The 16575-nt window shown below is 40.4% G+C and overlaps 1 protein-coding gene across 1 annotated transcript in view; it reads left to right on the top strand.

Annotated features, from left to right (window-relative positions):
• The window catches only part of LOC105386945 (dynein axonemal heavy chain 7), a 79111-nt gene extending 65213 nt beyond the window's left edge, over positions 1-13898 (top strand). Inside the window, exons 77-78 of the mRNA XM_048627705.1 lie at positions 11136-11279; positions 11988-13898. Coding sequence (XP_048483662.1) covers positions 11136-11279; positions 11988-12194 — 351 coding nt within the window. The 3' untranslated portion in view covers positions 12195-13898. The remainder of the gene's footprint in view (positions 1-11135; positions 11280-11987) is intronic.
• Positions 13899-16575: the final 2677 nt, after the last annotated feature.

Below are 16575 nucleotides of genomic sequence, written 5' to 3'. Positions count from 1 at the left end.
CTCGGCTCTCCAGGTTTTGGATTGATGGTTTAGGTTGTTTTGCCTCGCTTCGCTCGGCTTTCCACTTCTTAAACGGGACTTTTCCCGTAGTTTTTCTTTATTGATATTAATAATTATGATACGTAATGCCTCGCTTCGCTCGGATTTCTTTCCTTTATGGCAGGGTTACTTGTAGGATGCCTCGCTGCGCTCGGCTGGTTTTATTTTGGTATAGCTTGTAGAAGGACTATGGCCTCGCTGCGTTCGGCACTTACACTGTGGTAAAGTTGATTTACATTTTGTATATTTTTAGGGAAAATATTTTCTCCTCTAAAAGTGGGGACTTTTTATTTAAAAAAAAATAATTCTTTGTATTTATCTACACAAATGCGCCATATACCACAAATCTCTCTGACCACTTCAAAGGGGTGAAATTGCTAATGTTGGTAATTTTTTCTACGTTTTTAGGGAAAATTTGGATTTTTTCCCTACAAGTGGGGAGTTTTTATTTTAAATTATAATTGTTTGTTTTTATCTACACAAATGCGCCATATACCATAAATCTGTCTGATCACTTCAACGGGGTGAAATTACCAATGTTGGTAATTTTTTCTACGTTTTTAGGGAAATTTTGATTTTTTTCCCCATAAGTGGGGAGTTTTTATTTTAAATAATTATTGTTTGTATTTATCTACACAAATGCGCCATATACCACAAATCTGTCTGACCACTTCAAAGGGGTGAAATTGCTAATGTTGGTAATTTTTTCTACGTTTTTAGGGAAATTTTGATTTTTTCCCTACAAGTGGGGAGTTTTTATTTTAAATTTAAATTGTATGCATTTAACTACACAAACGCGCCATACATTCGAATCTCCTCAGACCATCACAAAACGACAAAATTGCATATTTATGTAAATTTTCCCATGTTTTTAGAGAAATTTTGTTTTTTTTCTATAAGTGGGATTTTTTTATTATTAATTAAAAATCTATGCATTTAACTACACAAACGCGCCATACATTCGAATCTCCTCAGACCATCACAAAACGATAAAATTGCATATTTATGTAAAATTTCTCATGTTTTTAGAGAAATTTTGTTTTTTTCCCTAAAAATGGGGAGTTTTTATTTCATAAACAAACTAAATGCATCCACCTACACAAACGCGCTCTACAAGTCAAAACTGTCAGACCACTCAATACAGGTGAAATAGCCTTAAAACATGTAAAATTTCTCTTTTACAAAATGGCTACCACTTCATCCGCCATTTTGATTTTTGCAGTTTTCGGAATTTTCCCATTAATTTCACCATATATCCAACCATTTACAAAGAAAAACATCACCCCACCTCCCCCCCTTCTGGGAGATCAATTCACCTCAACTTGAATCGACGTCGAACTTTTTCAAAAATATAATCTCCCGTATTTCTCAGGGTTGCCAGCCGAAAGTGATGTAAATAGTCAAATGTCATTAGTATGAGCCTTTCTGACTAAACTGCATCATTTTTAAAAATCAAAAACGGTTATTTCTATTTTTCAGGTTTTTGGGGAAAATCTCAAAATTTTCCCTAAAAATGGGGAAATTTTATTTTACTGGTATAGTCTACCCAACAAACTACACAAATGCGCTATACAAGACAAATCTCTCCTACCACTCGAAACATGTGAAAAAACCAATCAAAAATCGTGAAAAAAAGTCACTTTTACAAAATGGCCGCCAAAGCAGTCCGCCATTTTGTTTTTTCAACTTTTCGGAATTTTCCCATAAACTGCACCATACATCAGACCGTGTACAAAAAAAATCATCACCCCACCTGCCTCCCTTCTGGGAGATCAATTCACCTCAAGTTGGGTCGACGTAAAAAAATCGGAAAAAATATAATCTCGCCTATCGCGCAGGGTTGCCAGTCGAAAGTAATAAAAATGGTCAAATGTCATTAGTACGAGTCTTTCCGACAAAACTGCATCAAATTTTAAAATCAAAAGTGGCCATTTCTACTTTTCATGTTTTTGGGGAAAATCTCGAAATTTACCCTAAAAATGGGGAAAATTCTTTCACATGGCAACTCTACTCGTCAAACTACACAACCGCTCCATACAAGTCAAACCTGTCAAATGCCTCGAACACAATAAAAAAATGCTTTGAAAATCTCCGAAAAAACACGTTTTTATAAAAAAATCTCCCCTCCCCCGGCAATTAAAAAAAAAACAATTTTTGGAATTTTCCCTTAAATTTCATCATGTGCCCCACCGTTTACAAAAAACACCATCCCCCCAACTCCCCCCCTTCCGGGAGATCAATTCACCTCAAGTCGGGTCTGACACGCCCTAAACTTTGCTTCACTGCAACTCGGCCGCCATTTTGTTTTTTTATTTTTTTATATTTTTTTTATAATCTGTCAGACACTCTTAATACACCCTCGAAATATAAAAAAATGTATGGTCACCAAAAAAGAGGAGCAAAAAAAATTTTTTTTTTTTACAACTTTTTTTAAAATTTCGGATTTTTTCTCTACTCACTTGAGCACCCTGTACATTTCCCTAAAACATTTTCATATCAAAAAATGGCTCCTTCTGGGAGAACAATCATGTCAATGAATCAGTCAGTGGTAATCCAGCTATATATATTATAATAACTAGAGGTCGCGTTGTGGCGCGGGCTGCAAGCAGCCGCGCGGGGCTTTGATGCTTTTGGTTTAGGTGGGAGACAGTTTTCAGAATAAATTTCAGTTTCAGCGGGGTATTGAGTTGAATATATCGTAGCAAATCTTTCTTGCGTTTTGTTATGCCTTAAAAACTGTGTTCACTATGATTTTTTCTTTATCAAAGAGGTACTTTATGATGATTTTGTTTCAGATGGGATTACAGTTTTCAGTATGAATTTTGGTTTCAGCAAGGTATTGACTTGAACAAACCGTATCAAGTCTTTGTTGCGTTTTTTTTTTGGATTAAAAACAGTTTTCACTATGAATTACGTCATAAAAGGGGTACTGATGATTTTGTTTCAGGGGGGGATACAGTTTTCAGTATGAATTTCGGTTTCAGCAGGGTATTGACTTGAAAATACCGTAGCAAATCTTTCTTGCGTTTTGTTTTGCCTTCGAAACTGTATTTTCAGTATGAATTTCGTTATCACGTGGGTATTGATGCTTTTTTTGTATAAGTATCGGTCAGTTTTACAATAACGCAGCGACTCTTTCTGGCGTTTTTCTTCGTATTCCAATCAGATTGAAGAATACTGGCTTTAACTGCTTATGATTTCCCTTCAAAAATGTTGCCATTATACCTTTAGGTATCTATAATACCTTTACCTATAGTATCTAGCCGATATCGTTTTGTATGCAAACATTGGCTTCTTTAATTAAACACCTTACAAATCAGAGTCACCTCCATTTGCGCGTTTTTCTAGCGCCTCAAATATTCACTTATACTCCTGAGTTTTTTAGTAGAGAAACTACCTATATGAACTTATGTTTTTTTCATAAACTTTACCTAGTATCGAGGTGATATCTTTTGTACCCAAATATTGGATTCTTTAACACCTCTTAAGTCTGAATCACCTCCATTCGCGCGTTTTTCTAGCGTCTCGTATTTGTAGTATTATTTGCCACATTCAGCTCTCAGATTAGTTTTGTTGACGAGGGTTTGAGTAGTGTTGCCTCGCTTCGCTCGGCTCTTCAGGGTTTGGATTATGATGGTTGGAATTGTTTTGCCTCGCTACGCTCGGCTCTTCTATTTTTACGGTAAGGTTTAATTTAGGTTGTGTTGTCTAGCTGCGCTTGGCTCTAGGGTTTGCGGTATGGTGGTTTGCATTGTTTTGCCTCGCTTCGCTCGGCTCTCCAGGGTTTGCAGTATGGTGGTTTGCATTGTTTTGCCTCGCTTCGCTCGGCTCCTCTTTTACGGTAAAGTTATACAGAAGTTGTATTGCCTCGCTGCGCTCGGCTCTTCAATGGTTGGGGTATTATGGTTTGGATTGTTTTGCCTCGCTGCGCTCGGCTCTCCAAGGTTTGTGGTATGATAGTCTGGATTGTGTTGCCTCGCTGCGCTCGGCTCTCCAGTTAAACAGGCAGTTAGTGATTAAAGTAGTTTAGCCTCGCTTCGCTCGGTTCCTCTAGGATCTCGGAATTATAGTTTCGATTGTTTTGCCTCGCTTCGCTCGGCTCTTCGGTATTTCGGATGTTGGTTTCAGTAGTTTTGCCTCGCTCCGCTCGGCTCTCTAGGTTTTGGATTGATGGTTTAGGTTGTTTTGCCTCGCTTCGCTCACTTCTTAAAGAGGACTTTTCCCGTACTTTTTCTTTATTGATATTAATAATTATGATACATAATGCCTCGCTTCGCTCGGATTTATTTTCTTTATGGCAAGGTTACTTGTCGAATGCCTCGCTGCGCTCGGCTGGTTTTATTTTGGTATAGCTTGTAGAAGGACTATGGCCTCGCTGCGCTCGGCACTTACACTGTGGTAAAGTTGATTTACATTTTGTATATTTTTAGGGAAAATATTTTTTCCTCTAAATGTGGGGAGTTTTTATTTTAAAAAATAATTCTTTATATTTATCTTCACAAATGCGCCATATACCATAAATCTGTCTGACCACTTCAACGGGGTGAAATTGCTAATGTTGGTAATTTTTTCTACGTTTTTAGGGAAATTTTGTTTTTTTTTTCCTTTAAGTTGGGAGTTTTTATTATTAATTAAAAATCTATGCATTTAACTACACAAACGCGCTATACATTCGAATCTCCTCAGACCATCACAAAACGATAAAATTGCATATTTATGTAAAATTTTCCATGTTTTTTTGGAAATTTTGTTTTTTTTCCTTTAAATGAGGAGTTTTTATTATTAATTAAAAATCTATGCATTTAACTACACAAACGCGCCATACATTCGAATCCCCTCAGACCATCAAAAAACGATAAAATTGCATATTTATGTAAAATTTCCCATGTTTTTAGGGAAATTTTGTTTTTTTCCCTAAAAATGGGGAGTTTTTATTTCATAAGAAAACTAAATGCATCCACCTACACAAACGCGCTCTACAAGTCAAAACTGTCAGACCACTCAATACAGGTGAAATAGCCTTAAAACATGTAAAATTTCTCTTTTACAAAATGGCTGCCACTTCATCCGCCATTTTGATTTTTGCAGTTTTCGGAATTTTCCTATCAATTTCACCATATATCCAACCATGTACAAAGAAAAACATCACCCCACCTTCCCCCCTTCTGGGAGATCAAGAAGGGCTAGAAGGGACTAGATTTTTATTTTTTTACGTTTTTTAAGTCCGTGTCAAAATACGGATACGACCGTGCGCTGATTAGTCATTAAATAAATTAAAAAAATGACGAATATTTTAAAGTGCAGTTCGTGCAATATCGTTATAGACGAATTACTATCGTACATACAAAATAAAATATCAGTGATCGATGAGGATTCGCTATATCGTATTTGTGTTACAAGTTTTAACAGTGAGGAGATTAAAAAATCTAAACGCTTGTTATTCGAATCCATTTCAAGTAAAAAACCTGCCATTAATCGGAAAAGTAAAGGGAAGGAGCTACGTGACCTGGAGGATATAGTGTGCCTGCTTAGAACAGCTAACATTGATGAAATTCCCGTATTTGTAGCCCGAAACCTGGATAAATTACCGCCTGTGACCTTTGACCACCTCGACTGTACCAAGTTGTTAAAAGATTTAGTGAAGTTGCAATCTGAGGTCAACTTAATAAAGGACACATACGCAACATCCAGCGAGTTAGAAGCTATTAAATCGGAGCTTAATCACATGCAACATGACTCCCTGCCACCTACAACAATGTTCAATAATGTCAACAATAGAAGAGGTGCATGGACAGACATCGACAGCGGACCCATAGGACTTTCACAATTCCATGATTCCAACGATTATACATTAGACGAGATAAAAGATCCATTCAAATCCCCAACCGATATTGCTACCCTCCGTTCAAGCAATAGTGAGGTACGAGCGCGACGTGATGGTGATGACTCACCGGGCGGCCGCGGCCGGCCGGCGAGCGCGCTCCCGGCCCAGTCGGCGAGTGCGTCGCCCTCGCCGCCCATGCCGCCGCCGCCGCCGCCGCCGCCCGCGCCTAATAACTTATCACCACCTCCGAAAGCAAAGATCCAACGACAACAGGATAAACCTGAGGAAGAGTGGCATGTTGTCAGCAGGCGTAAAAGCAAAACTAAAACGAACTATCGATACACGGGAAAATACGGTATGGCTCCTGAGTTAGATAGCTTCAAAGCTGCTGATAAATTGGTACCCATATTTATTACAAATGTCCACAGTAACACTGCTGTAACTGACATCACGACTTATCTCCTACAAAAAACCTGTGAAAAAGTAGTGTTAGAGAAATTAAATATTAAGAATTCCTCTAATCATTGTGCTTATAAGTTTTTTGTATCGAAATCGAAAGAAGACTTGTTTTTATCTGAACAGCTGTGGCCCAAAGGGATAATCTTTAGAAAATTTATTAACTACAAATTCAGGGATGCAAACCGGGTAAATAACGGCCAAACAAAAAAATCAAATGGGTAAAATCTGTAAAATGACCACTTATAATTGTCAAAACGTGAAAACATCCGTAGACGACGTTCGAGCATTATGTGATGAATATGATATAGTGGCGCTACAGGAGACGTGGTTATTCTCACATGACCTAGGCTACCTGGACACCATCGATACGCGATTCAGCTGCACCGGGACCTCAGCCATAGACAGTTCGAGTGGAATGCTAGTGGGGAGGCCCCACGGCGGTGTAGCTATCTTGTGGAATACCAGTGTGTTTGTAAATGTTTCTTTAATTCAGTGCGATAACCCGCGAGTTTGTGCCATAAGAATCATAACAAGTGATCGACCGATCTTAGTGATGTGTGTTTACATGCCCACGGAGGACCGACACAATATTATGGATTTTACTCATACGCTTGGTACAGTAAGTGCTATTATAGACGAACAATCTATTGAATGTGTATATGTTTTAGGCGATTTTAATGCCCACCCGGGCAAGATATTTTATAAAGAACTATTTAATCATTTTGATTATGGGTGGTCATGTGTCGATGTGGATAAATTAGGAATAACATCAGATACCTATACATATATCAGTAAGGCGCACGGCACGCGCAGCTGGCTGGACCACTGCCTGACCACACGTCCCGCTGCGGCGTCGGTCTGTAGTGTGCGTGTTCTCCATGACATATTTGTATCAGATCACTTTCCTCTGTCAATTGAATGTAACCTAGACCTTATTACACCTATAAAGTCGCCAAATATTGGAGTATGTAATATGGCTGTGTGGGGGGAAAGAGACGAAAATCAAATTAAATTGTATGGTGCTGCTTGTAATGAGAAGCTAAGACTTATTGATTTCCCTGTCCAACTCGTGCAGTGTTCCAACTATAATTCATGTTGCAACGCGCTTGGCCATAGGGACGTTATTGATAAACTGTACTCTGACATTGTGTCTGCTCTGAGTGAGTCAGCAGCTTTGAATCGTGCGCCGCGTGACAGTGGTAGGAAGCGTAGGCAGGTCACTGGATGGAACAAGTATGTCCGGGGCGCTCACGAGGAGGCACGACTCAAATTTCAAATGTGGTGTTTGTGTGGAAAGCCAAACTCGGGTAAATTATACGAGCAAATGAGTGAAAGTAAACGCATTTTTAAATCTAGATTAAAATGGTGTCAAAAGCATGAGGAACAAATCAAAATGGATATCCTAGCTTCACACCACTCAAGGAATGATTTCCGTAACTTTTGGAAACACACCAACAAGATTAGTGGACGGCCGGGTCTCCCCGTGAGTGTCGAGGGCGTCAGTGACGCCAAAGACATTGCGAACCTATTTAAAAATCACTTTCTTGTGCATTCATCATTGGGTCAATCAGATAGTGTTGATACTGAGTCACGAACCCACCCTCTTAAGTGCACGACACTTTTCACCGCTAAGGATGTCGGAAAAGTCATTAAATCAATGACCCGTGGCAAATCACCAGGACACGATGGTCTTAGCATAGAGCACATACAGCACGCTGGACCACATATATGCCGCGTCTTAGCGCTACTGTTCAACTGCTGTGTGATGCACTCGTATCTGCCATCCCATATGATGCGGACTCTCGTAGTACCCATTGTTAAAAACAAGACGGGAGACAAGGCAGATAAGGCGAACTACAGGCCTATTTCTCTTGCTACAATAGTTGCTAAATTGTTTGACGGTTTGCTTGAGGTACAATTAAATAAGTATTTAAATCTGCACGATAATCAGTTTGGCTTTCGGCAGGGATTATCGACAGAGAGTGCTATTCTGTGCGTCAAGCACACCGTCAACTACTATGTGCGGAGAAATACGCCTGTATACGCTTGCTTTTTAGATTTGTCGAAAGCTTTTGATCTGGTTTCCTACGATATACTATGGAGAAAACTCAAGGATATTGGCTTGCCCAGTGAGTTCATTAGTATCTTCAGGTACTGGTATGGGAACCAGATCAATTGCGTTAAGTGGGCAGATGCAGTGTCAGATCCGTATAGATTGGAGTGTGGTGTGAGGCAAGGGGGGTTAACCTCACCTGCACTGTTTAACCTCTACATGGACTCTCTGGTCAGAGCGCTCAGCAGCCAACATATCGGATGCCACATTGACGGAGTCAGCTTCAACAACATAAGCTACGCGGACGATATGGTGCTGCTGAGTGCATCGGCCTGCGGGATCTCACAGATGCTGCGCATCTGTGAGGAATACGCCCGCTCTCACGGACTCATATACAACGCCAAAAAGAGTCAAGTCATGGTATTTGAGGCTGGATCGAAATTACGTAGGGTCAACACTCCACCAATTCGGCTAAATGAATCTACCTTGGAAAAGGTAGATGAATTTAAGTATTTAGGCCACCTACTGACATCCAGCCTCAAGGACGATGACGACATGGAGAGGGAACGGAGGGCATTGTCGATTAGAGCAAATATGATTGCTCGCAGATTTTTTCGGTGCTCCAGGCAAGTTAAAATAACGCTCTTTAAATCGTACTGCACCACATTCTACACCTGCAGCTTGTGGGCCTTCTACACGCAAAAATCGTACAGTGCCCTCCGGGTGCAGTTTAACAATGCGTTCCGGAGTCTGCTGGGGCTGTCCCGACGCTGCAGTGCGTCAGGCATGTTTGTGGAGGCGCGAACAGATTGCTTCTATGCAACTATGCGAAAGCGAGCCGCCTCGCTGGTGCGACGCGTGCGGGCCAGCCCCAACAGCCTCCTGACCACCATTGCGGCCAGGCTCGACTGTCCCTATGTGGGTCGCTGTTCCCTGCTGCATGCTAGCGTCCCCACCTGGCAGAGGCCACCCGCATAGGACCAGTTTCATTTGTGTTTTTATTAATTGTGTTTAAATTAATTTATGTTGTTGTGTATTCTGTCTACTAACATAGAAATAAGGGCTATTGTTACTAACAACAACTATGGGTTATTTTTGTAATTATGAAAAATTACCTGAAATAAATGAATTTATTATTATTATTATTATTATTATTGCTCAGGGTTGCCAGTCGAAAGTAATAAAAATGGTCAAATGTCATTAGTACGGGTCTTTCCGACAAAACTGCATCAAATTTTAAAATCAAAAGTGGCCATTTCTACTTTTCATGTTTTTGGGGAAAATCTCGAAATTTACCCTAAAAATGGGGAAAATTCTTTCACATGGCAACTCTACTTGTCAAACTACACAACCGCTCCATACAAGTCAAACCTGTCAAATGCCTCGAACACAATAAAAAAATGCTTTGAAAATCCCCGAAAAAACACGTTTTTATAAAAAAATCTCCCCTCCCCCCGCAATAAAAAAAAAATCATTTTTTGGAATTTTCCCATAAATTTCATCATGTTTCCCACCGTTTACAAAAAACACCATCCCCCCACCTCCCCCACTTCCGGGAGATCAATTCACCTCAAGTCGGGTCTGACATGCCCTAAACTTTACGTCACTACAACTCGGCCGCCATTTTGTTTTTTTATTTTTTTATATTTTTTTTATAATCTGTCAGGCATTCTTAACACACCCTCGAAATATGAAAAAATGTATGGTCACCAAAAAAGAGGAACAAAAAAAATTTTTTTTTTTTACAACTTTTTTTAAAATTTCGGATTTTTTCTCTACTCACCCGAGCACCCTGTACATTTCCCTAAAACATTATTATATCAAAAAATGGCTCCTTCTGGGAGAACTACTATGTCAATCAGTCAGTGAGTGGTAATCCAGCTTTATATATTATAATAATGTTGTCCATTGTTTTCGCTAGAGTTCAAGCTAAAAATATATATATTTTTCTATCATTTTTCTTCAGCTACAGTATTCGTATGAACAGTAAAATTATGTGGCTGCGTTTCTAATCAGAAATGATGTTGGTTACATAGACTAGACTATAATATAGGTGACATGGGTACAGAATATACAGCTAATATTTTAGGTTTCGTAGCCACTATAGGATCATGTTCTCATAATGAACCATCCCCTAACTAACATTATCACACAAACACCTAAACCTTAGCAAAATTTAAGCAATAACCTATAAACAAGCTTCAGCCAGCCCACATAGTTGGCCTAAACACCCAGTGGCACTAGACAATTTGGAGCTCCGGGCCGTAACGTTACTAACGATTAAATAACCGTTAACGCTAGTCGTCTGCGTTGAAACTTTGCTGAAACACATCACGTATGCCTCTCCTGATAGGTAACTTTGCCGACCGGCTTAATCGTAATTTCATTCTGAGATAAAATGTTCGCTCCCGTGTATGAACTTTACGGTACTTTAGTCTGATAGGTCGGAGCCTAGAGCTACCTATAATGTAAGGACTTACACGTTTTCGATGTGTTCCTGAGTAACTTTTTACGGTACATACATTAGTAAGTAAGTTAACTTCCCCTATTAGATTCTCTCTTATTCTGTCTTCGAGGTGATACAAATGAATTATAATAAGGAGTCATATTTGACTAGGTTTACCTATATTAAGGGCTTCGTAAACCGAAAACGGGTGGAGCTGTGCGATTCGTACAACGCAATTTTTTTAACCCCCTTTACACGAAGTTTCCATTTATTAGCTTTCCTAGAATAATTAAAATCCTGTTCTCCACAACCAGGTACAGTCGCAGCCGGACTTCTCTTCGCCGCCGGCGGAGGGCGTGTACATCCGGGGGCTCAGCATGGAGGGCGCGCGCTGGAACCGCCAGGCGAAGATCGTCGACGAGTCCATGCCGAAGGTCTTGTACGACGATTTCCCCATTGTGAGTTTACCTTTATAGCATTATAATAGTACAAGAATAGCATAGTACCTACAGAGCTCCTATCGCAAGATTGTTTTGACTTCAAATTGTAATTTGACACTAATTACCACGTAAATGTTGTTCTTCCTTTTGACTCCCGATAGGTACCCAGGATAATTATCTCTTCGACCAGTCTATCGCCGCTATTATTCGAGACTATTATGTCAAACTATCTTTAGGTATTCCTGAATTATGTTGTTTTACGCATGATTATAGAACTTATAAGTATGTAATTGGTAGATCGCACATAGGGTTCCGTCAGTATAAAAGCCAATCTAGATGGCCGATTTTGTAGCCGATTCTCATTTATTTATTACCGTTATTATCATAATCGAATACATTTTCACTGCTGAATAAAAAGAGTAAAGCGGGGATTTCGGAATATAGGCAGTATTAATGGCCGACCGGAGCGTGGCTAGTGGACAGTCGGGTGATCACTGAACGAGTTAGGAAGCGGAACGCATCCAACTGTGATTGCCGCTCGGACCATCCATTTTTATTTTGTATCGGATTTGCAGTGGTTAATCGCTGCTGGTGAGCCTAATCGGGATATTCAAGTACTTAATATACTGACACTGACCCTTTATGTGTTTAGCTACAACTGTATACTTCGATTCCAAATAATAAAGGCTACATAACCTAAGTTCTCACACAGAGACATTTCCACAGGTATGGTTGATACCCCTCAAGACAGTGGACATACCGACGGACGTGTTCTACAACTGTCCGCTGTACAAGACGGGCGACCGGCGCGGCGTGCTGTCCACCACGGGGCACTCTACCAACTACATCCTCTTCATGCGGCTGCCGACGCGGGAGCCGCCCGACCACTGGGTCATGAGAGGCGTCGCGCTACTAACGCAGCTACCGTTTTAGAAGGATTTTTGGAGTCAAGGTTAGAAGCCTTAAACTTCTTGTGGGTCCGAAGGACCAGATTTGGTTGACGAACGAGTGTTTGTTAGGCTGTAGGTACCTACTTCGTTTCGGACAATAGTGAATAAATATTCGAAAAGCGACTCGGACGCTGTATTCTAAATCACGACACATTGTTGGTCCTTCATTGGATTAGGCGGATACGTGCAAGATATGAATACGCCCGCCTCGGCCGGGGCAGGCCGATAGTGCATATTCGATTAGGGAAATATGCATGTCCCGCGCACAGTAATTAACGAGGCATTGAATGTCGGGCGCCGCCTGCAATCAGAGCCTGGCTTGATGTATTGTTCTCACATTTGGACAAAACCTTGTTAGTGATATGAATGTTGGTGCTGAATTTAAATTTTTACGGTTATGTTTCCCAAAGTTCTGTTTTTCGAAACAGACGATATAATCATAATTTTAACGACACTAAAAAGCGGAAAAATTCTCACATAAGTACTTTTAAGAAAGTCTTGCAAAAATTTGGAGCCGAGAGATTTGAGATAACGACATTTTATGCCCATTTGGCACAAGGTCAAACACTCTTACTTTTGCGCAATCTCTTTAGAAATTCTGCAACTACGGAATTTTATGGCCCATTTTACACGAATTTGAGCACTTGAGCATTCCTAACATGTTCAACTAAGTTAACTTTCTTAATTGTATAAGGCACATGGAGATTAATTTAATTGATTCATGATTTGATTGTTTTGAAATTCAAAATTATGGAGGTATGTTAAATTCCCATTTAAATACCACACATGTACCTATGTGAAAAATTTCGCTGCCTCTACATTATTATAAAATACATCACGGTCGTGTTTGCTTTGGGCGGCTCGGTGTAAAGTGTGCGCTCGCAACTTGGTCACAATTTTCCGCCTCGAGCTACAAATCCGGACGTGATCAATTATAAAACCCATTTGGTTCGTTTGTGCTCTCTTCACTCGCCGCGGGCTGTTTTAATCAATCCATTATTGTGACGCTGACCGATCCCGCCCCGCCTCGCTATTTACATACTCATTCAACACACTCGATTTGGTTATTCGGGCATTATGTGTTTCCTATTTAAGTAATCCAATCCGATGAGCAAAGTAAACTTTCTTAAGCCATCTCGTTATGAACGACAGAAATAAAAACCTAAAATCATTTTATTCCACATAATACTTAGTGACCTACAATTCCACCAACGCGACGTGTTTCTTAACCCCATATTCCGCCGTCATATTTCAAAGCGTCGCTAAAAATATTCGCTCGAAGTCACGATCACAATGGCAAGAGCAAGAGTGAGGTTTATATATTTAAAATGTAAAGCACCTGCCTCACGTAAGTCCCCTCGCTTTACCCTTCTGGCGTTGGGTATCACCCCCCTCCCGTAAGCCGCTGGAGCCTGCCCTAATCACTCATCCCAAATTGGACTTGCTACATTGCGAGCCGTCGCGTTTTGATATGTCATTCATTATTGTCTGATTCGAACAAATTAGGATTATGCTATTTGAACTGTGTTTGTAATTTGAGCACTTTTTAATAATGGTGAAGTATTTTAAAGGTAAGTACTTAAGTAATTTATTTGATTTCTGTTTCGATAGTCTATTGAATTTTGAAATTGTGTCGAATAGTTCGTTGTTTTAATATAAGTATTGTTAATTTGTGTTGTTTTCATTGTCAATAAACTTGTAAATGTTAATTATACTCAGAATTTTATTTCAAGCACATTCTTACAAGTAGGTAACTTGAGTTTCCATTTTTCGAGATGAACAATGCATGGCTGAAACCATTTCTACTACAGCGTAACTTGAAAGAGCTTTGTTCTTTTCACCACTTGAAAGTACGTAGAGATTTACAACCGGAGACGTTAGCTGAATAGAAATGAGGTCAAAGTCACACGTACGCTGCCATAACTCATTCTCTCAAGACGTTCGCTTCAATAATTCGTACCGGCGAATATTGCGCCGGCGGCCGGCCGCTCACATGTTACGCTGCCCTCTCATTTAGCATGAGTATGAAAAAGCTCGCATCCTAGATACGGCATGTATTAAATAAGCGAATAGTGGGTGTGAGGGATGGAGCCGGGAGCGCGGCCGTCGCCCCGGCAACGCCAGATATTGATCTGAGCCCGCGCGCCCGCCCCGCGCCCCCCGCGCCCGCGCCCGCAGCCTCCGCCGCCCCCGCCCTCCGCACTTTGCACCACATACTCCACATAATCCAATAATTTCACTGATGTTTTAGAATAATGAGGATGTAAAGCGAAATGTAATATTGTAATGGCACAATCTCGGCGACGTTATAAGACTGGTTCGAGCCGGCTAATGTGTCATTTGTTAGAGCGGCACGGGAGGAAATTATTTCAGCTCCACGGAATGACTCAAATTAAGCCCGAGTGAACGCGCTTAGAGTTTCAGGCTTTTTATGGGTTTAATTATTTAAATTGAGCACTTAGGTAACGTAGATTTTTCTAGAATTCCTCGAGGCCTAACAGTGTTACCATCAAATTAGAGCGACGACGTCGTCTATTATAGTTAGCTAACTGAATGAACAATGGGAGAGTTAGGTTATATCTAGTTTAAATAAAGGAAGTAGCAAAAATATAAATAATGTCTAATTTATTTAGATTACGAAATATCTAGATGATGCATTATGTAGTAACTAGATTCCGAAGTCAAATAACAAATCCTAAAGGATACCTGTAGCAACCCAGCCGGAGGCCATAGAAGGTTGATTATGATGATAGGCACACATAACCTTTGAATCCTACTAAATACCCATCCACAATTCCTAAAAGCCAATTTCAGTATGCAGCGTTCTACGCTTGAAGCATTTGCTATTTGGCGCTTATTAAACCAGCAATAGATACTGAGCGCACGCTAACCCCGGCCATGTTAAATAACTCGACGCAACATACCGCGCGAGCCGTGTGATTGCAACACTACGTTTCAACCCTCAACTGTATTCCCAGAGCATAAAAACTAGATTTCCACTGATTACTCTGCAGCTAGCAGTGGTCTCAAAGCACACAGCTCCGTATGTTAGACTGTTTATTATTACAGTTATTACTGAGCGGGTCCGCTTTCTAAATAATTATCGCTTTGCAGTTTGAGCATTGCTTGGACTTGCGGGTCATTGATTTTCATAGTTGTGCTGGATATGGAAGGTTGAATGATATCAGTGAACGTCCCGAAGGCAGGTTCTTGTTGGTATTATTTTACTTTAGTGTGTCTCTAGGTATATAATTATTTCATGAAAGATGTGCATCATGTCGGGTTTGACCTACATGAATTTCACTTATAAATTCCATCCTGTGCATAAGTATAGTTGTTTCTTGTTTAATTAGTAAATTTTTTAACAGTTTTCCCGACATCAGTAGATTATTACACTTACTAGCATATTATTATAGTTCGAACGACATGCAAAAACCACGTTTGAGAAATACCTTTAAAAATACAGGTTGTTGCAAAGAGGGTAAGTATACTAAGCCGAAAGTCTGAACAACTTTAAAAGCTCTTAACATTTTACATCTTCAACAAATCAATTCGATCCTAAATCCTGTACCTAATTGAACTGTCAAAGTTGCAGCAGTATCCAATCGCTACGGGTAGGTGAGTACTGCCGGGTGGTAGCCATTAGAGCAGTTAAAGTATAAGTAGTTGGTGCAGCGACAGGCAACTCGTGGGTAATGGGTGACGTCAGCGGCACTCGGCCGGCTCGTTAACAAGTGCCACGGGAGAGCTGCACACAACTTGCGCCACCCGGTCTATTGTTGGCGGAAACTTACTCGCGTAATCACCGGCTAATGTTACTGGACACTGTACTGCAACTTTTGTATGTCTATAGCTATAGAATAATATACAAAACTAAAAGCCTCTATAAAAATCTGACACTAAACAATGAAAACCAATTTTATACTGCCTACGAGCATTATTCAGAGTGCATATCGGACGATAAGCCGTGAGCCGGGCACTAGCCAAAATATAAATTCGATGAAAAATAAAACCGACTCCGAATTGAATTTGCAAAATGCAAGAGAAATAAAAGGCGCACGGACCCAGCGCTCGCTGAGCCGAGTGTATGTTATATTAAAATGCGGGCGCGGGGACATTATCATTATGGCGGCGGCGGCGAGCGCTTAAACGACTCGCCTCAATTTTTCAGCACAGCAGAAAACCACAGGGAAAAAATGAGTCCTGTTTCAGCGTTCTCTCTCGCGGCAAGAACACCGGGATTTAATTAAAATGCTGCACTTACAACAGCGGCGGCCGAGGCCGGCAGCGAATCTCGTAAACTCGACAAACGCAGCTCTACAATATTTATTTCATCGCTTTCGTTTCAGAAGGTACGCTTGCGG

The sequence above is a fragment of the Plutella xylostella genome, chromosome 4, assembly GCF_932276165.1.
Source record: "Plutella xylostella chromosome 4, ilPluXylo3.1, whole genome shotgun sequence".
Classification (NCBI taxonomy): Eukaryota; Metazoa; Arthropoda; class Insecta; order Lepidoptera; family Plutellidae; genus Plutella; species Plutella xylostella.
The sequence above is the reverse complement of the archived record's forward strand: the minus strand, read 5'-3'. Positions and strand labels throughout refer to the sequence as shown.